The 27,452-nt window shown below is 39.5% G+C and overlaps 1 protein-coding gene across 1 annotated transcript in view; it reads left to right on the top strand.

Moving 5' to 3' along the window:
- Positions 1 to 1,698: 1,698 nt before the first annotated feature.
- Positions 1,699 to 27,452, top strand: part of LOC113260889 (UDP-glucuronosyltransferase 3A1-like) — a 33,639-nt gene continuing 7,885 nt past the window's right edge. Inside the window, exons 1-4 of the mRNA XM_026506812.4 lie at positions 1,699 to 2,794; positions 5,057 to 5,158; positions 18,502 to 18,610; positions 20,893 to 21,424. Coding sequence (XP_026362597.2) covers positions 2,701 to 2,794; positions 5,057 to 5,158; positions 18,502 to 18,610; positions 20,893 to 21,424 — 837 coding nt within the window. The 5' untranslated portion in view covers positions 1,699 to 2,700. The remainder of the gene's footprint in view (positions 2,795 to 5,056; positions 5,159 to 18,501; positions 18,611 to 20,892; positions 21,425 to 27,452) is intronic.

Raw genomic sequence — 27,452 nt, 5'->3', positions numbered from 1 at the left:
CCATTTTAGCCATTAAGTATAGAGTTTAGTGGCATTAAGTACATTCATATTGTGGTTTAAACAATACTGCTTTCCATCGCCAGAACTTTTCACCTTCCCTAACTAAAACTGCACTGATTAAATCATAACTCCCCATACTACCCCATTCCCCCACCCTTGACTCTTGGCAAATCCATGTTCTACTTTCTGTGTCTATGAATTTGATCTCAGGCATCTTAATTTACCCCTCATCAATGGACTCCTTCCTCAGACTCAAGCCTTCAGCAGACAGCCCCCACCTTCCTCTCCACTCCCTGTTCCTAGACACAATAACACCCTGCCTAGTCATCCTGTTGTTCCCTGAAAGGGAGGTATATGCAAAACTAACTTCAAAGGCCAAAGAAGTCATGAGACTGAAGAAAAAGGCCAACAGGTCCAGTTTAATGAGAAATAGTTCATTATGAACAATTATTATATGAACAGAAGCCTGTCTTGGGCTGCTACAAGATGAGTAGATCTCCACAACACCATCTCCGGTTAGACCTGCTTTTATGGCCCTGAAGGCTGGGCAGTACTTACTGGGGGGCTACCAGGAGGAGTCCTATCCTGGGCAGATCAAGGAAGCTTTGCCTGGAGGGTGTACTTAAGTGTGTGTTAAACAAAGGAAAAGAATGGAGGAAGGGGCTGTACTCAAGAAGGCTTTAGGCCACGGAGCAGTTATCATGGTGGAATTTCTCAAGATGGCCTTAGTCTGGTTCATATACTCACTGCCTCAGAAACTTCAATCTCTTTCCCTCTTTCTGCTTTTTGCACTTTTCATGATATAACATAAGATATTGGCCACTTCCTCCATTTTGACCTATTCTCTTGCATCTCCTTTTCACCTCACCTCCAAGCTCAGGAAGCCTGGTCTCTGTCCTGCAGTTAACCAGGCGTGGCCCCCCAGGACACTCTCCGTGCTCTCTGTCCGGAGTCTGTCCTGTGAAGAGCACCTCCTTTGCTTGTCAGTCATGGAGACTGCCTTTGGGCCACAGCTCATGCTGTGGTTTTCACTTCCCACAATCCCCTTCTCAAGATTCATACTCTTAAAAATGTAGTCATGGAGACCTCAAGTGCAGAACCCAGACCTCTGTGTGAGGCTCTGGGGCCTCAGGTCCAGTGCTTTGGTAATTCCCGGATTCTGGTGCTTTAAAAAAACCATTAATTTGCTATGATGACAGTAATACTTGAATCAGGTAAGAAATATAAAAGATGATAAAATGAGGGAAACTTGATGAGGAACGGTATTTCAGTTTCAAAATGTCTCCCCACATCTTATTTCCTAATTATAGGGTAAAAAAACCAAAACAAAACAAAAAATTTTACAGTCGAGAATCTTGGTGAACACCACCTTAAATGAGAGAGAGTTATCATCTCTAATGACAGGACCATCTGATATCATGTACTAACCACTGTGATTCCCTGCGATGGAATCAACACCACCTTTGTAGTATTCCCACCAAACTCCTAGTAACCTGAAGTCTGATGAGAAGGGTCAGCCAAACCCAACTTGGGATCCATCATACAAAATAAGCAGCTTGTACTCTTTAAAATATCAATGACATGAAAGACAAAGAAGGGCTGGGAACCAGTCCTCATGAAAGGAGATGAACAGATGTGATAATGCAATGCGTGATCCTGGATTGGCTCCTGCACCAGCAAATTCACACCACAACACAGGATATTAACCGAACAACTGGAGGGTTTGGAATAAGGTTTGTAGATAAAGTAATGTGATTAGATTAATATTAAATGGTGCCTTCCTAACGCTTATTTTTTTCACTGGGAAGATAGAACACCTGAACAGATGGTAATTGTGAATGTGTACGCAGGTAATCACATGGCCTCAAAGACTACATAGCACAAACAGAGAGAGAACTTGAAGGAAGATAATGGAATAATATTGAGAGAGTTTAAAAATCTTTCTAATGAATAATTTGAAACATTTATAAGAATAGACCTTCTTGGTGCCCACCGCCCAGTCCTATTTTGTCATGCCCATTCAGAATTATAGACTGACCTTTAGAGCTTCAGTGCTCCAGGGCCTCCAGCAGGGCTTAACACTTAGGCGACCCTGGCACTTGTCGCCACTAATTTACTTTCCAAAGAAACACTGAGCAATAAGTGTAGGTATTTTCCATTGGGAATCAGCTTCTGGGATCTTGAGATTGGAACACTAGCATAGATTTTAAGCAACTACCTGGGGAAATGCGGCTTGGGGATGGCAGTATGCAGCCAAAAGAGCAGTTAGGTGTGGGAAAATTTGGAAAAAGATCTCTAAAATAGAGATGGGTCTGAGTCACGTGGAGGTGGAACTATCTTGGAAGCAACTTTCTAAGGTCCCTGCATTCCTGGTTCGGAGTATCTTCTCTGTGCAGAGTATGGTGATTACAAGGACAGAGAGGGGTTAAGGAGAGCGCACTTACCCCTCCTTCGCACTGCCGGAGGTTAGGGAGGGTGAGAACAGAATAATAGCAGTGCAGCGAGCACCCTGGGGAGGAAGAGCAAAGGGCGAGTAGCGACTGAAGAGCAGACCGGCGGGATCCACCTCTCAGCTCTTCGCAATCCGCCCGCCAGCGCATTTCCTTGGCTGCCAGCTCCGCACGTGTCCCCAGGGCGCCCAGGTCGCCGTGCCGGCCTCTGGGCACAGCGCTGGGCTCCACAGCTGGTACGGGAGCGAACATGGCCGGACAGAGGGCGCTGCTGCTAGCCGGCTTCCTTCTGCCTGGGTTCCTGCTCTCAGAAGCCGCCAAAATTCTGACTGTGTCCTCACTGGGTGAGTGCGTGGCAGGAGAATCAGAGCTGCATCCCAGGCACCCGGGCCGGGGCTCAGGCGCACACACCATGTGGATTTCCAGACTGGATTGTGTCTCAGGCTAGAGGAGGGAGAAGTGGGTATGTCTGTGCGGCAGAGAAGGGTCCCCACTGCTGGGCTGGGGAAGTCAGTTCTGGGGAAAACAGCAGTTCCCTGTCCTCTTTTTATTTGCTCTGGAGGTGCTTCGCATTGTGCACAGCTGCGGCCAGAATGTAGATCCGGTCCCGACCCGGGGACCTTGAGCTAGAGCCGCCTACTCCAGGGTGTGGAGGGGACTTTGGCTAAAACTCTGGGGGCTGTGGAGTAGTTGCCAGTGGAAAGTGGAAGGTGAGGTCAGTTTCAGGCTTTTGGAGGCCGAGGACAGGGGCTCCTGGGGCAGCTGCCCAAACTGGGAATGTGTCATTAATAGGACACCTGGAGAATTGACAGAGCAGAGGAGGGGGCCCCAGGACAATCAAGTTCTTGAGAGCACCTCTCTCTTTTCGCCCTTGCTACTGGAAGGTTTTGAAAGACAGTGAAACAGTTAATTCCGCATGAACTCAGGTTTATTTCCTTCACTTTTGCCCCAAAGGGAACAGAAGGGGAACAGGTACCTTTATCAGGATAAGGAGGCATCATAGGATGGAGTGTCCCCAAGAAGTTTTTGGATCCACTGTGAAAGGATAGGGGGCTCCCAGGATCACTTTTAGATCCCTATGAATCTGGGGATCCTAGAGCTGGAAGAAACCACAGCGTTCATCTAATTGGGCACCCCTCTTTTATTTCCTGACGGGGAACCTGAGGGTCAGGGGAGTGAGGGGCCTTTTGCAAGAGCACATTAGACCTCCCTGATGGACACACCCAACTTTACTCACTGTTTCTTTCCTCAAACCGGTCCTCTTCCCCAGAATCTACTCTTTACAGTAGGGATTCCTAAGAATGCGTATTTAAAAAACCTTGATTTCTATTTTAAATCTATTTTTTTAAATGATAGTTAGAAGCAACAACAAAAAAAAGAACTTTCTCATCTCCTGAAAGTACATATCCTCCAAACTCTGAGAGGCAGCAGATGTGGATGCGGGGGGGGGGGGGGGGGGGGGGGGGGAGGGCTGGAAGCCCCGTCTCTGGCCCAGAATGCACTGGGCTCACCCAGACCCTCAGGACTGGTTGCCGCTGCGGGTTGGCTTCTCCCCTGTATCCATTTCTTCCATGGGTTGATTGTGAGCCAGAGCAGGCAGTCTTAGGGGTAGGGGTTTGTGTTTTCCATAATCCGTGATATCTCAGGCAACGCAAGTATAGATATAAAAAACTAGAGTAGTTTCCACAGATACACACCATTACTGTAGTCCGATGTCCCTCTCTGCTGGCCCAGTCATCATGAGCTCTTTATCTTCCATATAACCCCCACCTCCCAATGTGGTTAAATTCTAATCCTTGACCCATAAATTCAAGAAAAAGCTCTGTGTTATCACATGGTTGTAGACATTCGTGTGTTAGAGGCTGTACCTCCCCAGATGATCGAGTTTCTATTTCCTTAGGATGCCAGGATTTTTGTTGGATGGGTGATGTCCCCGTCAATCATGCATACGGGGTCCTGCAGTTCTACTCCAAGGGCCCGCAGTTATCCTGCATGCCTTCATTTCACGTTCAACAAGGGGCAGGACCCAACTGAAGAACCTCTTGCCAAATACATTTGAATCTGAAGGATTTGGACTCTGAGCAGTGGCTCTAATCCCCTTCCACTTCCGTGGCTCTTTCTTGGACTGATACTGATGTTTCCATGTTTCTGGCTTCCACGTTAACATAAATTCGAGAGGGAAGGATCCCAGAAATAGCTCTGTTTGATTTTCCCTTGGAAACCCTTCATTCTCACATACATAGCACTGTGCCAAAATTTCCACCAAGTAGTTACTTCTTTGGGACACATATCTTCATAAAGCCTGCTTAAATTGCAACATGTACGGAGGATCAGGAACTCCTTCAGGCCTAAGCATAAAGAAGCTCATCACACTGGCACAGAGACCTTGAAATGCAAAAGGGAATCTTTCACGTAAGATTGCTACATGTCAAGAATGGGTCAGAAGGAATGTGGATATCTAATCTGGGGCTTATCCAAAAGAAACTCATTTTCTTCTACTGACCATCAGCTCTCTGCTGCCTTACCCTGGATTTCCCAATCCCCAATATCAATTTCCGACTCTCTGTTCTCACCTTTACAAAAATGAAATTTTGTATTGTTTCTAGGTGGAAGCCATTATCTACTTGTGGACCGGGTATCTCAGATTCTTCAAGATCATGGCCATAATGTCACCATGCTGCTTTATGGAGGAGATTATTTAATTCCAAGTATGTTTTTTTGGTAATTATTAAATTTCTCTATCCCAGGAAAAGATAAACAATGTCTTATTGAAAAGATGGGAAAAATGTATGTGTGTGTTTTATGTTAAATGCTGGATATCTTATTAGGCTGTGTAGACCTGGCCTCCACAATGCCATATCTGCATAGTTTACCTCTGTCACTTAGTGTCATTTCATTTTAAGGAAGCCTCCATACATTATTATTGATCAATAAATTCTGAGATTTACCTAAATGGGGCAGCCTTTACTCTTTATAAGTCTGTTCAGAATGTTTATTTCTTCTTAAGTTAACTTTGGTAGTTTATGTCTTTCCAAGAATTTGTCTATATCATCTGTGTCCTAATTTATTGCATCTAAAGTTCATAGGATTCTTTTATAGTCCTTTATATTTCTGCGTGGTCATTAGTGGTGCTCCTTCTTTCATTTTTGGTTCTTGTAATTTGCATCTTTCTGTCTTGTTTGTGAATTTCCTTGATCTTTTCAAAGTACTCACTTTGGTTTCATTGCTTTCATATTGTTTTTCTATTTCCAATTTTATTAATTTCCCCCTTATCTTTATTAATTCTAACATCTGTTCATTTTAGGTTTAACACTTTCCCCAGTATCTTAAGGTGGCAGAATAGGTTATTGAATTGAGAAATTTTTTTTGAGAGCTTTTTTTTTTTTAACATAGGCATTTACAGCTTTAAATTTCCTTCTAAGTACTGCTTTTGGTGTATTCCTTAAGTTTTGGTATGTTGTATTTTCATTTTCACTTGTCTCAAGTATTTTATTATTTCCCTTGTGATTTCTTTTTAATACATTGTTTATATAAAAGGTGTTGTTTAATTTCCATGATTTATGAATTTTCTGGTTTTCCTTCTGTTGATTTCTAGCTTCAAACTGTTGTGGTCAAAAAAAGTATGTTGCATGATATCTATCTTATAAAATCTATTGAGTCTTACTTGTGGCTCACCATATGACCTCTGCTGGAAAATGTCCCGTGTACCCTTGAGAAGAATGTGTTTGCTGTTGTTATTGGGTAGAATATTCTGTATGTCTGTTGCATCTAGTGGATCAATGTGTTTAAGTCTTCTATTTCTTTGCTAATCTTCTTTCTGGTTTGTTTATCCATTATTTAGAGTGGAGTATGAAATCTCCAATGATTATTATAGAGCTATTTCTCCTTCAATTCTGTCAGTTTTTGCTTTAGACATTTTGATGGTATCTTATTAGGTGCATATATGTTTATAATTGTTATGTCTTCTTGCTATATTGAACCTTTTATTAATATATACTGTTTCTCTTTGTCTCTTGTAATATTTTTTATTTCAAATCTGTTGTGTTTGATATTTGCTTATCTGCTTCTGATTCTTTTGGTTATTACTTGCATGGAATATCTTTTTCCATCATTTCCCTTTCAGTCTATCTGTGTCATTGGATCTAAAGGGAGTTTCTTGTAGACAGAATATAGTTGGGTTGTGCTTTTCTTTGTGTGTATGTCTGTGGCCTTTTTATTTTTTTAAATACATTTCTTTTTGGAATAATTCTAGGTTTACAGGAAAACTGTAAAGATAATATGGGAAGTTCCACCACCCCACACCTTCTCCCCCCATTGTTAACTCTATTTTATTTTTAATTTTTAAAATCATTATTCTTTATTGAAGTATAGTGACACAAAACATTACATTAGTTTCAGGTGTACAACATAGTGATTTGACAACTGTATAAGTTACGCTATGCTCACCACAAGTGTATCCACGATCTGTCACCATACGAAGATATTACAGTGGGGTCATGTGTTTTTATTCATTCTGCCATTATCTGTCTTTTGATTGGAGAGTTTAATCCATGTACGTTTAATGTAATTACTAAGGAGAGACTTACTTCTGTCCTTTTAATATTTGTTTGCTCTATGCCTTATAGCTTCTTTGTCCCTCACTTTCTGTATCACTGTTTCTTTTGTGTTTAGTTGATTCCTTGCAAAACATTAAATTCTTTTCTCATTGTCTTTTGTGTATATTCTACAGCTATTTCATGTGTGTGGTTACAATGGGGATTTCATTTAACCTTCTAAATCTGTGACATCCGGATTTTAATTTATGCCAGCCATGCTGCTCCTTTATGCCTTCAACCCTAACCTTTTTGGTTAGTTGATGTCACAAAATTACATTTTTATACATTGTGTGCCCCCAAACATAATCTGTCATTAATTTAAATGTACTAGTATCTTAAATTATGTAGAAAATTTGAATGAAGTTACAGGCAAAGTCCAAATAATGTGGTAGTTTTTAAACTAATAATTTTTTTAATGTACTAGTCTCTTAAATCATGTAGAAAATAAAAAAGTAGTTATAAGCCATTGTTACAATAACAGTAGCTTTTACAACTGCCCATTCATTTACCTTTTTAAAGTCTTTATTTCTTCATACACCTTTGAGTTACTCTCTGGTGTCCTTTCATTTTTCCCTGGAGAACCTCCTTGAGTATTCCTCCCAAGGCAGATCTAGTGGTAACAAAATCCCTTAGTTTTGTTTATCTTGGATTGTCTTAATTCTCCTTGACTTTTGATGGGCAGTTTTGCTGGATATAAGATATTTTTGTTGATTGTTCTTTTCTTTTAGGATTTTTTTAAAAAGGTGTTATTTATCTATTTATTTGAGAGAAAGAGAAGGAGAGTGTGAGTAGGGGGAGGGGCAAAGGGAGAGGAAGTGGTGGAGAATCTCAAACAGGCTCCCCACTGTGCACGGAGCCCAACACAGGTCTCAATCTCACAACCCTGAGATCATGACCTTAGCTGAAACCAAGAGTTGGATGATTAACTCACTGAGCCACCCAGGCACCCCTTCTTTTAGCATTTTGAGTATATTGGCCCACTGTCTTCTGGACTCCAATTTTTTTTTTTTTTTGCCTACAAAATTTCTTATTAGAAATCTACTGATAATATCATTGACAAACACTTGTATGTGATGAGTCACTTTTCTCTTGCTGCTTTTAATATTCTCTCTTTATCTTTCTAAATTTTGATTATGATGTGTCCTGATGTGAGTGTCTGAGTTCATTTTCCTTGGAGTTTGTTGAGCTTCCTGGATGCTTATACTCATATCTTTCATTCATTTGGGAGGTCTTCAGCCATTATTACTTAAAATGTTCTCTCTATCCCTGTCTTTCTCTCTTTTCCTTGTGAATCCACAATACTTATGTTGGTCCCTTAGGCTGTGTTCTTTTCTTCAATCTTTTCACTTTCTGTTCTTCATGCTTGATTATTTCCAATGTCTTATCTTCAGGTTCACAGATTATTTCTTCCACTTGCTCAAGTATGCCTTTGAATCCCTCTAATGAAATTTTCATTTTATTTATTGCTTTTTTCAGTTCTAGATTTTGTTTCTGGTTTCTTTTTAGATTTTCTATGCCTTTATTGACATTTCTGTTTTGCATACACTTTTTCCTTGACATTCTCCACTTCTTCCTTTAGTTCTCTGAGGACTTTTAAGCAGTTTTTAAGTCGTCATCTAGTATATCTGCCATCAGGTCTTTCTCAGGGACAGTGTTTTTCCTCTATAAACCTTAGTTTCTGTTTCTTGGGGTGTGGTAATTTTTGTTGAAAACTGACCATTTGAATCTGATAATGTGCTATTTATGGAGGTGAGACTCTCCTCCTTTCTCTAGGGTTTGCAAATTTTTATTATTAATTTTGTTCATTTTTTAAAAATTGATCTAGGCTGCCCTTGTGGTAAGGATCAATGTGAAGTGCAAACTTCAGTATTCTTAGGTCTTTTCTGAACCTTTTCCTGGGCATGAATGGACACTTTCTAATTTTTCTGGTATATGTAGTTGTTTTACAATGTCCCAGTCTTTAATGTTTCCCTCCCAAAAGGAGAAAATGAGAAAAATGAGGGGGAAAAGGGGCATCAGTCTTTTAAAACCCCTTGAAGTTCATTCAGCCAGAGAGGGATGTGGTTGCAACAATAAAGCAAAAATGTTCCTGCTGACTTCTTTGTCTGTATGTCTGTGCTCCGAAGCAGTAATCAGTGATCAGAGCTCAGATACTCGATATTTGAAGGTCATTTTTGCCCACTCAGGCTCTTGAAACTTGTGTACAAGCTGCTCTATGAACACATTTATACAGCTTTCTTCTTAGAAACTGAGGGGTAGGGGATAGGTAGTTGCTACTGTGAAAAGAGCTGAGACTGACTGAAATTATTTGCAGTTTACAGTTAAAGACTTTCCCCTGGTATTTGGAAACCATCAATTGACTGCAGAGTTCCCAAATAGTTATTTCAGACAAATTCTGCCAGTGGAATTGTTGTCTAGGTCAGGAGACAGATTCCTGGTGCTCCACCGTCTTAGCAGAAACTCCCCCACTGCCTTTTGACTTATTATTTCTTTTCAGAATTTTATGTATAGTTATATAGTTGAATATATATGTGAGTATATACATATACACATATATGTGCATGTATAATACAATTTTCATATATTTCATACAAATACAAAATTTTCAGCAGTTCCTCTCTTGAAAATAGGAAAACTCCATATACTCTCATGCTGGAAATGGAGCTGTAATAGGTGTTTGACAGCATCAGGGGTAGAAAGACCTTCCAGTGACAAGTAATTGTTCTCAGGGATTCAACTGAGGTGCCATGGCTTGTGCTTTGTGTGGGCCAGCAGCACATCCCTCCTGCGAGCTCCTGTGTGAATGTTTGTGTCCTGCATGCGTGCGCTGGACGAATCTCTGAGAAAGGAGGTTGTCCTCCATGCAGTGTCACACATGTGCTCCTGGAGAAAGTTGAAGGTGGTTAAGATCTTGCCGGCAAAGCCTGTGAGCAGGGCTGTTGAGGTAGTCCATGTGAAGCCAGTTACAAGTGATTTGTGTCCTGCCAAGATGAAGGTGAAGAGACACTGCAGCTGAGAGCTTGTGGAAATAGGAATTAAACAGAATAGGGAGAGGAGTCCAAGATGGTGGAGGAGCAGGAGACCTAAAGTTCATCTGGTCCCAGGTAATTCAGCGAGAGAGCTTCCAAACCATTCTGAATACCTATGAACACAACTGGAGAATGAAGAAAAGAATAGCAGAAACTCTATGAACAGAAAGCGACCACTTTCTGCAAGGAGGAGAAAAGATGGCAAAGGAATACGAGACCCTTTCTCAGCTGTTCCTGAGTCGAGCTGGATATCTACCAGACCATCCTGAAAACCCACAGAATCAGCCTGAGATGCAGGAAGATACACCTGGATCTCTACAAATGAACATCTCCAGCGCTGAGTATTGAGGTACGAAGCAGGGAGCTGTGAAACCGCGCACAGATATTGGAAGATAAACGGAAGGGGGAGGGAGCCTCCGTGCTTCGGCGCCAGGAAGCAGTAGAGACTTGCACTGGGGAGCTAGTGGACTTGTGGACCGGCACCCGCAAGAGAGCGGACTGAGACTGTGAGCCCAGGAACGCGTGCGACCAGTCTGAAAACCAGAGCTCTGTAGCGCTCACTGGAACCAGATTAAATCTGGGAGCTTGGGAGCGTGCACGTGTCCAAACTGAAAACCAGAACATTGGAGGGTACACTCGAACTAGACTGAAACCAGGAGCTCTGGAGTGCACACGACCAGACTAAAAACTGGCGCTCTGAAGCGTACATGAACCACACTGAAACAGGGAGCTCAGGAGCTCAGGAGTGCCCGTGGAAACTGGGGGCAGCTGGTGGTGTTAGAAGCACAAAGGACAGAGACTTGCTGGCCCTGGAAGTGAGGGCTGGGACACAGGCTGTGGGGCGCACATCCCAGGTTGCTGCAGGGTTTTTAGCAGCACTGATAGAAACAGAGTTAAAGTGCCCAAGAGAGCTCAGTGGAGAGGCAACTGCGATCTCTCTGTTCTGAGACAGAGGCTAGGATACGGCCACTGCTGCTCTGACTCTCAGAAGAGTCATAGAAAACCGCCAGGGAAAGCTGCCGGAGAACAAAAGCCCAGAAATACTGGCTCACAGTGTGCCTATCCCCATCCCCCCTCACAGGGGATGGGGCAACTCTACCCAAACAGGGCTTCCTGAATATTAGCGCAGCAGGCCCCTTGCCCAGAAGGCAGGCTGAAATATCAGGAAGCCGACATCCCTAAGGTCCCTATAAAACAAGTGCGCACTGCCTGTGTCCTGGTCAATAACTTGGGCTCTGGGCATCCCCACAAACTCTCCTCATCAGAATGATGAGAAAGAGAAATCCCCCCCAGCAAAGAAAAGATAATGAGTCTGGCCTCTGCCAGAGAACTGATAGATATAACCAAATTGTCAGAAATGGAGTTCAGAGTAACAATGGTCAAGATGATGTGTAGGCTTGAAAAAACTATTAATGAAAATATTAACGAGAATATAGAATCTCTAAGGACAGAAATGAGAGCGAATCTCGCAGAAATTAGAAATGCTATGAATCAATTGCAGTCTAAACTAGATGCTTTGACAGCCAGGGTAAATGAGGCAGAAGAACAAATTAGTGAATTGGAGGATGGGATGGTAGAAGAGAAAGTTAAAACAGAAACTTGGCTCAAAAAAACCCAATCTCAAGAATGTAGATTACGGGAGGTCACTGACTCAATGAAGCGTTCCAATGTCAGAATCATCATCGGCATCCCTGAGGGGGTGGAGAAAGAGAGAGGACTAGAAGAGATATTTGAACAAATTGTAGCTGAGAACTTCACTAATCTGGCAAAGGAAACAAACATTCGTGTCCAGGAAGCAGAGAAGACCCCTCCCAAGGTCAATGAGAACAGACCTACACCACGTCACGTCATAGTGCATTTCGCAAATATTAGATCCAAGGATACAGTATTGAAAGCGGCCGGGGGAAGAAAATCCTTATGTACAGAGGTAAAAATATCAGAATAACGTCAGACCTGTCTACAGAGACCTGGCAGGCTAGGAAGGGTTGGCAGGGTATTTTCAAAGCTCTATCTGAGAAGAATATGCAGCCAAGGATCCTTTATCCAGCAAGGCTGTCATTCAGAATTGACAGAGAGATAAGGACCTTCCAGGAACGGCAGAAACTGAAGGAATTTGTAACCACCAAACTAGCCCTACAGGAGATATTAAGGGGGGTTCTATAAAAGTAAAAAGGCCCCCAAATTGATACAGAACAGAAATTTACATCTATAGAAACAAAGACTTCACAGGCAACATGACATCGTTAAAATCATATCTCTCAATAATCACTCTCAATGTGAATGGCGTAAATGCTCCCATAAATGCCACAGGATTGCAGATTGGATAAGAAGATATGACCCATCCATTTGCTGTCTACGAGAGACTCATCTTGAACCTAAAGATACATCCAGACTGAAAGTGAAGGGATGGAAAACCATTTTTCATGCCAATGGACCTCAAAAGAAAGCTGGGGTAGCAATTCTCATATCAGACAGATTAGATTTTAAACTAAAGACTGTAGTTGGAGATACAGAAGGACACTATATTATTCTTAAAGGATGTATCCAAGAAGTGGATATGACAATTATAAATGTCTATGCCCCCAACAGGGGAGCAGCTAGATACACAAACCAACTCTTAATCAGAATAAAGAGACGTATAGTTAATAATACATTAATAGTAGGGGACTTCAACATTCCACTCTCAGCAATAGACAGATCACCTAAGCAGAAAATCAACAAAGAAATAAGAGCTTTGAATGACATACTGGAACAGATGGAACTCATAGATTTATATAGAACACTACACCCCAGAACAACAGAATACTCATTCTTTTTGAATGCACATGGAACTTTCTCCAGAATAGACCATATACTGGGTCACAAAACAGGTCTTAACCGATACCAAAAGACTGAGATTATTCCCTGCATATTCTCAGACCACAATGCTTTGAAACTGGAACTCAATCACAAGGAAAAATTTGGAAGAAACTCAAACACTTGGAAACTAAGAACCATCCTGCTCAAAAATGATTGGGTAAACCAGGAAATTAAAAATCAGTTTAAACATATTCTGGAGACCAATGAGAATGAAAACAAATCGGTCCAAAACCTGTGGGACACTGCAAAGGCGGTCCTAAGGGGAAAATACATAGCCATCCAAGCCTCACTCGAGAGAACAAAAAAATCTAAAATGCAGTTTTTACATTCTCACCTCAAGAAGCTGAAGCTGGAACAGAAGAATAGGCCTAACCCATGCACGAGAAGGCAGGTGATCAAGATTAGAGCAGAGATCAATGAAGGAGCACAGTAGAGCAGATCAACAGAACAAGAAGCTGGTTCTTTGAAAGAATAAATAAGATCAATAAGCCACTGGCAAGACATATTCAAAAGAATAGAGAAAGGACCCAAATTAATAAAATTATGAATGAAAGGGGAGAGGTCACAACCAACACCAAAGAAATAGGAAGGATCATTAGAAACTTTTATCAACAGCTTTATGCCAATAAATTAAACAACCCGGAAGAAATGGATGCCTTCCTGGAAACCTATAAACTACCAAGACTGAAACAGGAAGAAATTGATTATTTAAACAGACCAATTAATTATGCAGAGATTGAAGCAGTGATCAAAAACCTCCCCAAAAACAAGAGTTCAGGGCCTGACGGATTCCCCAGGGAATTCTACCAAACATTCAAAGAAGAAAAATACCTATTCTCCTGAAGCTTTTTCAAAGAATAGAAACAGAAGGAAAACTACCAAACTCATTCTATGAGGCCAGTATTACCTTGATCCCCAAACCAGGCAAAGACCCCATCAAAAAGGATAATTACAGACTGATTTCCCTGATGAGTATGGACACCAAAAATCTCAACAAGATCCTAGCTAATAGGATCCAAAAGTACATTAAAAGGATTATCCATCAAGAGCAAGTGGGATTCACCCTGGAATGCAAGGGTGGCTCCACATTTGCAAATCGATCAGTGTGATAGATCATATCAACAAGAAAAGAGCCAAGAACCATATGATCCTCTCAATTGATGCAGAAAAAGCATTTGACAAAATACAGCATCCTTTCCTGATTAAAACCCTTCAGAGTGTAGGGATAGAGGGTACTTTCCTCAATTTCATAAAAACCATCTATGAAAAGCCTACAGCGAATATCATTCTCAATGGGGAAAAGCTGAAAGCCTTTCCCTTAAGATCAGGAACACGACAAGGATGCCCACTCTCGCCATTATTATTCATCACAGTACTAGAAGTCCTTGCAACAGCAATCAGACAACAAAAAGGGATAAAAGGCATCCAAATTGGCAAAGAAAAAGTCAAACTGTCTCTCTTCGCAGATGACATGATACTCTATATAGAAAACCCAAAAGACTCCACCCCCAAACTTCCAGAACTTATAGAACAATTCAGTGATGTGGCAGGATACAAAATCAATGCTCAGAAATCAGTTGCATTTCTATACACGAACAATGAGACTCAAGAAAGAGAAATTAGGGAATCCATTCCATTTACAATAGCACCAAAAATCGTACGTTATCTCGGAATTAACTTAAGCAGAGACGTAAAGGATCTATATTCTAGAAACTACAAATCACTCTTGAAAGACATTGAAGAAGGCACAAAAAGATGGAAAAATATTCCATGCTCATGGATCGGAAGAACAAACATAGTTAAAATGTCTGTGCGACCCAGAGCAATCTACACTTTCAGTGCCATCCCGATCAAAATACCAATGACATTTTTCATAGAACTGGAAAAAACAGCCCTTAATTTTGTGTGGAACCAGAAAAGACCCCAAATCTCCAAGAAATTCTTGAAAAGGAAAAACAAAGCTGGGGACATCACATTGCCGGACTTCAAGCTATACTACAAAGCTGTGATGACTAAGACAGCATGGTACTGGCACAAAAACAGACACATAGACCAATGGAACAGAATAGAGAACCCAGAAATGGACGCTTGGCTCTTTGGGCAACTAATCTTTGACAAGGCAGGAAAAAACAACTGGTGGAAAAAATACAGTCTCTTCAATAAATAGTGCTGGGAAAATTGGACAGCTATATGCAAAAGAATGAAACTTGACCACTCTCTCACACCATACACAAAGATAAACTCCAAATGGTTGAAAGACCTCGATGTGAGACAGGAATCCATCAAAATCCTAGAGGAGAACATAGGCTGCAACCTCTTTGACATCGGCCACAGCAACTTTTTTTTCATGACACATCTCCAAAGGCAAGAGGAACAAAAGAACAAATGAACTTGTGGGACTTCATCAAGATCAAAACTTCTGCACAGCCAAGGAAACAGTCAAAAGAACTAAGAGGCAACCCATGGAATGGGAGAAGATATTTGCAAATGACACTACAGATAAAAGACTGGTATCCAAGATCTACAAAGAACTTCTCAAACTCAATACACGTGAAACAAATAATCAAATCAAAAAATGGGCAGAAGATATGAACAGACACTTTTCCAATGAAGACGTACAAATGGCTAACAGACACATGAAAAAATGTTCAAAATCATTAGCCTTCAGGGAAATTCAAATCAAAACCACCTTGAGATACCACCTTATACCATTTAGAATGGCAAAAATGGACAAGGCCGGAAACAACAAATGTTGGAGAGGATGTGGAGAAAGGGGATCCCTCTTACACTGTTGGTGGGAATGCAAGTTGGTACAGCCACTTTGGAAAACAGTGTGGAGGTCCCTTAAAAAGTTAAAAATTGAGCTACCCTATGATCCAGCCATTGCACTACCGGGTATTTACCCCGAAGATACAGACGTAGTGAAGAGAAGGGCCATATGCACCCCAATGTTCATAGCAGCATTGTCCACAATAGCTAAATCATGGAAAGAGCCGAGATGCCCTTCAACAGATGACTGGATTAAGAAGATGTGGTCCATATATACAATGGAATATTACTCAGCCATCAGAAAGAACGATTGCACAACATTTGCAGCAACATGGATGGGACTGGAGGAGATTATTCTAAGTGAAATAAGTCAAGCAGAGAAAGACAATTATCATATGGTTTCACTCATTTATGGAATATAAGAAATAGGAAGATCGGTGGGAGAAGGAAGGGAAGAATGAAGGGGGGGGTAAACAGAAGGGGGAATGAACCATGATAGACTGTGGACTCTGGGAAACAAACTGAGGGCTTCAGAGGGGAGGGGGGTGGGGGATTGGGATAGGCTGGTGATGGGTATTAAGGAGGGCACATATTGCATGGTGCACTGGGTGTTATATGCAAGTAATGAATCATGGAACATTGCATCAAGAACTGGGGATGTACTGTATGGTGACTAATATAACAAAATAAATATTATTAAAAATAAAAAAATTAAAAAAAAGGAATTGAACAGCATATATTACCTAATCTATGCTTGCAAAGTGTCTATTAGTAGTTAGATACAATCAGTAATTTCAGTAATATTAGAAATGGCAGCCCTAATATGTAGACATTGGCAGTGAAGTTACAGTAGTCCACTGAGAGGCACCATTCATTCAGGTTTAAGAATAGTCTAAATTAGGCTATTAAATGGAGAACCAGTGAGGATAATCACTCCTTTGTTAATAGATGCTTTTTAATGGGATTTAATCCTTGAAGGCACTCTATTAAGTCATATTTGATTGTATTAACAGTTTTAATATATTTGGCAGATCCAATGAGTCCCTTTTTGTCATGCTGTTAGTGCTAAGACCTTAATTTTATTTTATGACTTGTTACATAAAAGCAACCATAGCCGCTATGAAATAACTTAACCAATGGGTCTTACGACTATGAGTTATTTAATACCGGTAGTTAAGACAGGGCCTGAACAATTGTCCTCTATCTAATGTTTTGTAACTCCTAAGAGTACAGATATACTTTGATAAATTTGGTGAGCTCTTATGATATATCTGTTATTTCCCCCCAATATTAACCAAGACGATTAAGGTTTGTCTTTGGTCATCTTATCCAATGTTTAAAGTAATTTGGAACCTCTGATGTAAAGTCACAATCTGTGTCATTTCTCTGTAATAATTTTTTTTAAGTAATGTTAGATTCCACATATGTCAAAACTAAGAACTCTGTTTTAATTTCTTTCCTGACTCTCTCACCCTGCAATTTCCCATTTTTTACCATTCCTTTGTTGTTATTACATATACTCTGGGGAGGGTGTTCCTTCTAACATGCTTGTATTTACATGTTTCTTCCTCAGAATGTCCCATCAAGGCTAGGGGCCTCCCTAGTGGTGATTTTGAGAGACCTGAGATTGAGTTTGAATGACCTCTTTGCATTAAATCCATGGGGGTATCATCAGTGTTTTTTCCCATTACTGTGTTAATCAAGGTTTTCTTTTAGCTACAGAGATATAATCAGCAGCAGTAGCAAAGGAATTTTCTGGGTTTCTAGTGCACCTTCTACTTTTGTGGGTGTGAATCTCATCATATGACATAGTGACTACCCTTCTTCAACCATTCTTGTAAACTGGAATCAGTCTTACCCAGAGCACTGTTTATAATGGGGGCAGTCCTTGAGATACACAATTATTGGTCACAGGGTTCTCCCTAGCCTTGTATCAATCAGGGCACATGCTGGGATTCAGAAGCACAATCCAAGCTGACACAGAAAACAGGTTTGTGTGAGACACATGGCCCAGGGCCACTGAAAACCTAAACCCATACTTTTGTCTCTAAATGCTAATTATGGAAGCTTCTAAGTAGGGTGGAGGTGAGGATTCTCTTACTTGGGTCCCTGGCTTGCTTGGCTTGAAACTCTTGCTCACAGAAGAGAGGGCATGTTGAAGCTTTCTTCTGTTTGCCAAGATATGTCACAGAATGTTAAGGGGGAGATGGAGCTTGAAAGTTGTCATCAGTCCAACTTCAAAAATGGTGTCAGACTCTTTTAACACATGGGTTATGGGGGAAATGCCAGGATGTGAAGTAGGGCTGCAGAGGACTACTATTTTTAACTTAGCTTTTGGCATATTTTTGGCAGAATGAAAACCTTCGCATGTATCTCTTTTAAGTAATAAAAATGATTTTTTTTTTTCTAAGAGACAAAGGACTGGGGAACTGGGATAAAATAAGAACTGTATTTAAATATGAAGTGTACTGCTTACTATATGTGCAAACCTGACAAATTATCTGACACTCCATTTATCTTTGTTTTCTCACTTGTAAAATGAAAAATATCTATGCCTTTACCTGAAGGCTTTAAATTGAAAGAAGTAATTTAGTTATTATAAGGTTCTCAGTAAATATTATCAGATCTTATGATTGAAGAAATGAAAAAGCGAGCAAAAAAAAAACCCTCTAAAAGCAAACATTCAAATATATATAAAATTTTTAGAATAAAAGCTATTGTCTTCATGCTAATATTAATCTGGGTTTTATGACATAATTACATATTTTTTTATTGGTGTTTTAAATTTGTTTTATTTAGAAAAGAAGGAAAATTCATACCAAGTTATCAGTTGGCTTCTACCTGAGGAACATGAAAAAGAATTAAAGAAATATTTTGACTTCTATATGACAGAAGTTTTGCATGGCAGGTAATTTCTTTTATTTTCTGAATGAAAGACGATTTTAGTGACAAATAAATGGTTGGATGCATGGATACCTGGAGTGAGTTTAAGAAAAGTAGATGGGTGGTTGGATGAGGGCATGGATGGGGAGACCAGTGATGGGGGGCAGTGGTAGGACGGAGTAGATCAGTTTTGTACTCCCAGTCTTTCAGTCTGTCTACTTTGGCTCTTCCGGTAAAAGCCTGAAAGTATTTCTGTATAGCACGGGGGGATTGTCTCTTCTGGATCTTCGTGGCAACGCTTCACCCACAGTGCTTGCATATATACTCTCTGCAACGCAGAGGGCAGGATAAGCAACATAATTTCTCATTGTTGGTAAGCATACCAGAGCCCCCACTTTATACTTACTTTTCCTCTCTTCTCATCACATAAATTCAAGAATGGAAAAATATAGGGGCACATGGGTGGCTCAGTTGGTTAAGTGTCTGCCTTTGGCTTCGGTCATGATCCCACGGTCCTGGGATCCAGTCCTGCATTGGGCTCCCTGCTCAGCGGGGAGCCTGCTTCTCCCTCTCCTCCCTGCTTGTGCTCTCTCTCGCTATCTCTGTCTCTCTCTTTCAAATAAATAAATACAATCTAAAAAAAAAAAAGGAATGGAAAAATGTTTATGAACATTGATTTTTCATATCTTGAGCCACTGTCTTTTTAACTCATTTAAAAACCCAAATGCCTTGATGATACAGTGTGAGATTAGCCTGAAAGTTTTTGTTGTTACCTGGGATGTACTGAACGATCTTCATCTTTGGCATAAGAAGGAAAAGACACATATTCGTGCCTTGCTTGGTTAATTATAGTGGCCTAACTCCACCTCCTTTTTTTCCTTAAAAATTTTATTCAGTCATCAAGGTGGTCTTAAAATCTGGCTTTTTCCATAAAGCTTTTCTCCTTACCTAAACTAGAAGACCAAATTCTCTTGTCTATGATATCTTATTTAAAATGCTCATTTTAAACTTTGTCTATATAATCTTGTGTTGTTATTCATAATTTTTTTAAGTGTATGTCTTGACTCTTCTCCCCCACTTTATTTCTTTGAAGTCTGGTTGTACACACATGTTAAATATGGTGCAATATGGTGAGAACAGTACCTTCCTGTATTTTGTTCCATTTATTAACTTAATTTCCAATATTATTAATGCTCTACTTTTGAGGAATTTGTACTTCATATCTTGAATTTATCCACAATATGTAGCAGTCATTCATTATGTAAAATCATTTAAAAATATAATGGAGGATCATTTCAGCTAATCATCTGTTGTCACTTCAAGTCCATTCTAAAGTGCACGTGGGCATCTGCATATTGCTAGCAAGTTCTCACCTGTGGGCCTTTTTTAGGTGGGCTGACATGGTGCAGTGTTGTATAGGTTAGAGGTTTGCTGGACCATTGATTCTCTCAGTCCTTCATTCAAGTAGGAGGCCCATGGGTCACCAAAGCACCTGTAACCTCTGGTCAGGAGCGTTCTCATCTATTGCCCATATGTTGTGTGAAAAGGGTCATTTTCCTTGCAGGCACTAGTGGGAAAATATTGAAGGAGAATAGTGCCATAGACAGCGTCTTAAATAGGTATCAGTAAAATGCTAGTGTTAGTTCTTTGAATACTCTAGGAAGCATGAAATGGAAAGGTTAATAAGAAGCTTTAAACAGACTTTTATTTTTGTTTGTTTTAACAACCCTCATAGGCTAGAAAAATGTAAATCTCATATTCAGCTTAGAATTTGGCTTCTAATTTTTACCATCAGAAAGTTCCTTGTATGAAGCAATCTGTCAAATGTAGACTATACAAAATTTAAAGAAAAAAACAGGGCTATATTATCAATATTGGTGGACTCTGCTACCAAGTTACTTCCACAGGTAGGCTGGGAAAGAAGACAGTCACTCATTAAAAGTCAGTATACAGAAAAAAGTTAAAGAGAGCATCATAGAATGTGTCAAGTAGACAAGGGCCTATGAGGTCTGCTACAGTCAGAGATGGCTTGCAAAGTGGAGGGCTCTTGAATTGGCATGGATGGTGGGTGGATATGATTAGGTGCACAAAGGGGAGGGGAGGAGGTGAGAACATTTTAGGAAGCAGAAACACCCAGAGCAGAGTGCCCAGAGGGGAGTTATTCGTTGGACGCTGGTATAGGTGGGCTGCTGCCAGATATGGTTTTACTTACCTGGGGTATTTTCTTTGTAGCCCAAGACTCCATTATGTACTGTGAAATTAACACCTCCAATGATTGTTTGCCCTTACTTTTTTTTTTTTTTCCAGAGAAGCATTTGACAACTTTGTAAAGTTAATGGAACAATTGGGGATTCAGTGCAGTGATTTGCTGAGGAGAAGTGATATCATGGATTCTTTAAAAAATGAGAAATTTGACTTGGTATTTGTTGAAGCATTTGACTTCTGTTCTTTCCTGGTTGCTGAGAAGCTTAGGAAGCAGTTTGTGTCAATTCTTCCCACTCCCTTTGGCAGTGTGGACCTTGGGTTACCAAACCCTGTGTCTTATGTTCCAGTATTCCATTCTTTGCTAACTGACCACATGGACTTCTGGGGCAGAGTGAAGAATTTTCTGATGTTCTTTGATTTCTCCATGAAGCAATGGCGAATCCAGTCTACATTTGACAACACCATCAAGGAACATTTCCCAGAAGATTCTAGGCCGGTTTTGTCTCATCTTCTAAAGAAAGCAGAGCTGTGGTTTGTTAACTCTGACTTTGCCCTTGAGTTTGCTCGGCCCCTGCTTCCCAACACTGTGTATGTTGGAGGCTTACTGGCCAGACCTGTTAAACCAATACCACAAGTAAGTAAAACCTTAAGTGTCAATATGGACTTCATGCAGAGCTCTTCAGTGCAGAATTGGGGGCTCCCCGGCTAGTGGGAACTGGGATTGAAGTAGGGGTGAGACAAACAAAACACCTGGAATATACATTTTTATTTTATTTTAAATTTACTATTCTATTTTATTCTATTCTATTTAAAATTTTATTTTGTTTTCATGAAAACACTTAATATGAGATCTACCCTCTTAAGTTTTTGCAAGTACAATATGAATTATTGACTGTAGGTACCATGTTGTGCCTCAGATCTCTATATCTTACTCATCTCACTTAACTTTACAACTCTTTCTCTCCATGGAATAGTAACTACTTGTTATCCCCTTCCCCCAACTGCTGGAAACCAACTCCCACTTCTGATTCTATGACCTTGATTATTTTAGATGCTTCATATAAGTGAAATCCTGCAACATTTGCTTTTCTGTGACTGGCTTATGTCACTTAGCATAATGTCCTCGGTTCATTCTTGTTTTCACATATTGCAAAATTTCCTTCTTTTTAAAATCTAAATAGTATTGCATTGTGTATATACACACACACACATTGTATATATAGTATATATATGCACTATATATACACACACCATATATATAGTATATATAGTATTTATACACATATGTATGTATAGTATATACATAATACAATATATATACACAATATATACAATATATATATACACCATATATATACACAATAAAAATATATATACAATACAATATATACAACAAATACAATATATGTACAATATATACAATACTATACACACACACACACACACACACCCAATGCAATACTATTTAGCCTTTAAAAAGAAGGAAATATATGAAAACATGAATGAACCCTGAGGACATTATATATATGGTGTATGTATATATATATATATATATATATATATATATATATATATATGGGGTGTATATATATTTTGTATATGGTGAGTATATATATATTGTATATGGTGTGTTGTGTGTGTGTGTTATATATGTATACACTGTATTTTCTTTAACCTTTCATCTTTTGATGGACATTTTGCTTTTTCAACATCGTGGCTATTTTGAATAGTGCTTCAGTGAACATGGGAATACATATATCTTTCTGAGCCTTTGATTTTCATTCTCATGTGTATATACACAGAAATGGAATTGCTGGGTCATATGCTGGTTCTATGTTTTTGGCCAGGGAGGGGTGGGGGGGAATCTCTGTATTGTTTTCCATAGTGGCTGCAGCATTTTGCATTCCTAACAACAGTATGTAAGGATTGCAATTGCTCCACATCCTCAACATTTGTCTTCTATTTTTTAATAATAACCATACTGACAGGTGTGAAGTGATACCTCATTGTGGTTTTGATTTGCATTTTCCTGATGACTAGTGTTGCTGAGCATTTTTTCATATTGTTTGCCATTTGTATGTTGTCTTTGGCTAAATGTCTATTCAAGTCCTTAGCCTATTTTTTAATGGGGTTATAAGATTTTTTTTTTTTTGCTCTTGAGTTGTAGGCTTTTTCAATACATTTTGGAGATTAATGAGATTAATCTCTTATCCGGAATATGATTTGCCTATATTTTCCTTTTGTAAATTGTCTCTTTACTCTGTTAATTGTTTCTTATGCTGTGCAGAAACTTGTGTTTGTTTGTTTTTTTAATTTATTTTGTTTCTGTTGCCTGTGCATTGGGTGTTTTATCAGTGAAATCATTGCCAAGATCAATATCAGGAAGTTTTTGCCCTGTTTTCTTCTATGAGCTTCTCAGTTTCAGGTCTAATATTTAAATCTGTAATCCATTTTGTGTTTTTGTATGGTGTAAGGTGAGGATCCAGTTTTATTCTTGTTCATGTGGATATCCACATGCTGGGGGTCGGGATTCCGGTGAGAGGGTGTTTTCATAACTATCCTCTGGCTTTGGTGAGACTGATAACACATTTTGCTGGGGTGAAGTACCCTTTCATTTAGTTTCTGGATTTCTTACAAGGGGAATTGGACCACGAAATGTTGCCAAATTGGCATGTTTTGGGGGGAAGGAGTGTCCAGAGCTTCCTGCTCTGCCGTCTTGCTGACCGCAGGGCCCACTTTTAAGGAAGCCCTTCCTGTAAGGGTCGTGGAAGTACTGTTAGGTCCTACATGACCCTGTTACTGATAATCTCCTTGAAGAACAACCCTAAGCTCTTCCTATGCCTTACTCTAGTCCTAGACGTGTAGGTAAAAATGCTTCAGATTGTTGATATTTTAATTTTCATTTTTTATGATCACATGTACAATAATTATGAAGTGAGAGGCTACCACATGAAAGAATATTTAAGGAGATTGGTTATCTGTGATGAAACATATAAAAAAAAGAGACATAGTATAATGAGGCACTGGGTGCCCCTGACAGCAAGACCTGCAGGCATCATCTCCAATGGTTCCTTCCTGTACAGCCGCCATTCCTGACTCAGCCTAGATTTTCTGATTTGATTGCCTGGGATTGGGTGTAGGTATTGTAAGTTTTAAATGCTACTCGGGTGGTCTGAATGCAGAGCCTGAATTCAGAACCACTGCTCTAGAAGTTATCAAAGTGAAGTAGAGCTGAGATTAGTCGCTGCCTGTTGCCTGAAGGTACTGGGTTGCTATTGTATGGAAGTCATCCCATATATTGCATATCATGCCACCGTGAGGGAATGGTGATGGTCTCCAATTTTATAAATGAGACGGCAGACGTTCAGGTGATGTACATACTATTCCCAGTACCATTCAGCTCAGAGCAGCAAAAGCCTAGGTCTGGACTGGGCTTTCTAGGCACCAAAGTCTCTACCCTTTCACTACTGACCTTGCATTGAGTAAACAGAAAAAGCTGGGGAATGATTCATGGGCAAAATGGACTTTGGTTCATGGTGGCATTTTTAAAGAAATGGAACTGGGGAGGAAGACACAGGTTGAGAGAACAGGAGGTCCAATGGGTGGAGGTATCAGTGAGATGGCCATGAGGCTGGGTTCCCTTGGTGACACTAGAGGGATTAGAATAGTGGAAGCTTCAATTGCACAAATAAGACTAGGCCAAAACACAGGTCTTACCTGACATGATGGTGGGTCAGGTCTTGGAACCGAGACGGAGTTATTAAGGAGGAGAATAATGGAAGTTAAGGTGTGTAATTTGTCAGATAACAGATGCTCATACAATTTTTCTTCTCTCATTTCCCAATTTTTTTTTATTGTGACCAAATATACATAGTATAAAATTTACCACTTTAACCATAGTGAAGGATACAGTTCAGGGGCATTAAGAACTTCCACACTACTGTGCAACCATTACTGCATCCATCTCCAGAACATTTTCCTCTTCCCAAACTGAAACTTCATATCCATTCAACAGTGACTCCTCGTTTCCTCTCTGCCTCCAGACCCTGGCAACCACTATTCTCCTTTTGTCTGTATGAATTTGACTACACTAGCTACCTTTTTATAGGTGGAATCATACAATATTTATTCTTCTGTGAGGGCTTAGTTCACTTTGCATAATGTCTTCAATATTCAACCATGTTTTATCATGTGTCTGAATTTCTTTCCTTTTTAGGTTGAGTAGTATTTCATTGTATGTATATACCACATTTATTTAGCTATTCATCTGTTCATGGATACTTGGGCTACTTCTCATTTTGGCTGTTGTGAATCATGCTGCTATGTTCATGAACAGTAGTGTATAAATATTTGTCTGAGTCCCTGCTTTTAATTCTTTTGGGAATATACTGAGAAATGGAATTTCTGGGTCATACAGTTGTATATTTAATTTTTTGAGGAACTGCCATACAGTCCTTTAGAGTGGCTGTCCCAGTTTACATTTCTACCAACAATGCATAAGAGTTCCAACTTTTCTGTATCTTCATAAACACTGGTCATTTTCTGTTTGTATGTGTGTATTTTAATTTTGTTCTTAGCCCTCCTAATGGGTGGGAAGTGGTGTCTCATTATGGCTAGATCAGGATTTCCCTGATTAGTGATGTTTACCATTTCATAAGCTTATTGGACATTTATATATCTTCTTTGGAGAAATATCTGTTTAAATCTTTGCCCATTTTTGAATCATGTTGGTTTTTTGGGTAGAGCAGTTCTTTATACAATCTGGCTATCAATTCCTTACCAGGTATATGACTTGCAAATATTTCTCCCATTCCCTGGGTTGCCCTTTTCACTATGTTGATAGTGTCTTCTGATTCACAGTTTTTCTTTTTGGTGAAATCCAGTTTAACTATTTTTTATTTTGTTGCCTGTGGTGTTGGTGTCTTATACCGAGAAATCACTGCCAAATATAATGACAAGAAGATTTCTCCTTCTCTTTTCTTCCAAGAGTTTTATACTATTAGCTCATATCTTTAGATATTCAGTCTATTTTAAGTTGGTTTAGTATATGGTATAATGTAATCATTCAACTTCAGTCTTTTGCATGTGGATATCCAGTTTTCCAATGCCATTTGCTGAAAAGACTGCTTTTTACCTAATGAGTGGCCTGACACCTTTGTCAAAAGTTATTTGACCAAATGTACGTGGGAATATTTCTGGACTTTCTCTTTTATTTCGTTGATCTATACATCTGTCTTTTGCCATAGCACACTATTTTGATTATTATAGCTTTGTAGTAATTTTTGACATCAGAAAATGTGAGACCTCCAACCCTGTTCTTTTTTTCCACACTGTTTCGGGTACTCAAGTTTTTGAAATTCCATATCAAGTTTAGGATAGCTTTTTATTTCTGCCAAAAGAAAATGTTGTTCACTATTGATAGAGATCACATGGTATCTATGGATCACCTTGGGAAGTACTGACTTCTTTAAAGTATTAAGTCTTCTTTTTTTTTTTTTTTTAAAGATTTTATTTATTTATTTGACAGAGATAGAGACAGCCAGTGAGAGAGGGAACACAAGCAGGGGGAGTGGGAGAGGAAGAAGCAGGCTCATAGTGGAGGAGCCTGATGTGGGGCTCGATCCCATAACGCCGGGATCACACCCTGAGCCGAAGGCAGACGCTTAACTGCTGTGCCACCCAGGCGCCCCTAAAGTATTAAGTCTTCTAATCCATGAAGCCTGGATTTCTTTTTCCATTTCTTTTTGCCTTTCTTAATTTCCTTCAGCAATGTCTTATAGTTTTCAATGTAAAATCTTTCCCCTCCTTAGTTACGTGTATTCCTAAGTGTATTTTTATTTTTTTGATTTATTGTAAATGGAATTGTTTTCTGATCTCCTTCTTGAAATGTTTATTATTAATGTATAGTAATGCAACTAATATTTTGAGCTGATTTTGTTTCTTGCTTCTTTTCTAAATTTGTTTATTAGTTCTGACAGGTTTATTGGTGTATGAGGAATCTTAGAGCTGTCTACATATAATATCTTGTCATGTGCCATAAGTTCTTGAAGCAATCTTTCTGCTATTTCCCCTTTCTCCTCTCCTGTGACCTCCATAATGCATATAATAATCCACATGATGGGGTCCTACAAGTCCCTTACACTCTATTCACTTTTTTGGTCCTTTCTCCTTTTTGTTCCTTAGACCTGATATTTTAGATGACCTGTCTTCAAGTGTACGAAGCCTTTCTCCTGTCTGTTTGGGTCTGCATTGATTTAGTGAATTTTTCAATTCAGTTATTGTAATTTTTTGTTTTGATTTTGGTTGTTCATTTTGAAAAGTAATTTCTGTCAGTTTGTTCATATTTTGTCTTCCAGATTTCCTTTAGTTCTTTTCCCATATTTTTCTTTAGCTCTTTGCTCATATTTAGTCAATTTTAAAGACTTTGTTTAGTAAATCCAATGTCTGTTTCTTCAAAGAGAGTTTCTGGAGATTGATTTTGTCCCTTTATATGACACATTTTGGCTTTTTATTCTTTTTTTAATTCTTTTTTTTTTTTTTTTTTTGGTATGCCTGTGATCTTTTCTAGAAAGTTTTGGGCATTTGTAAGAATCAGTCACCTCTACTTGTATTTGCAGGCTGCCGTAGAACACCTTCACTAATTAGTGGGGAATGTTTTAATA

This window comes from Ursus arctos, unplaced genomic scaffold (assembly GCF_023065955.2).
Source record: "Ursus arctos isolate Adak ecotype North America unplaced genomic scaffold, UrsArc2.0 scaffold_15, whole genome shotgun sequence".
Lineage (NCBI taxonomy): Eukaryota > Metazoa > Chordata > Mammalia > Carnivora > Ursidae > Ursus > Ursus arctos.
Note: the sequence above shows the minus strand (reverse complement) of the source record. Positions and strands in the feature narration are given on the sequence as shown.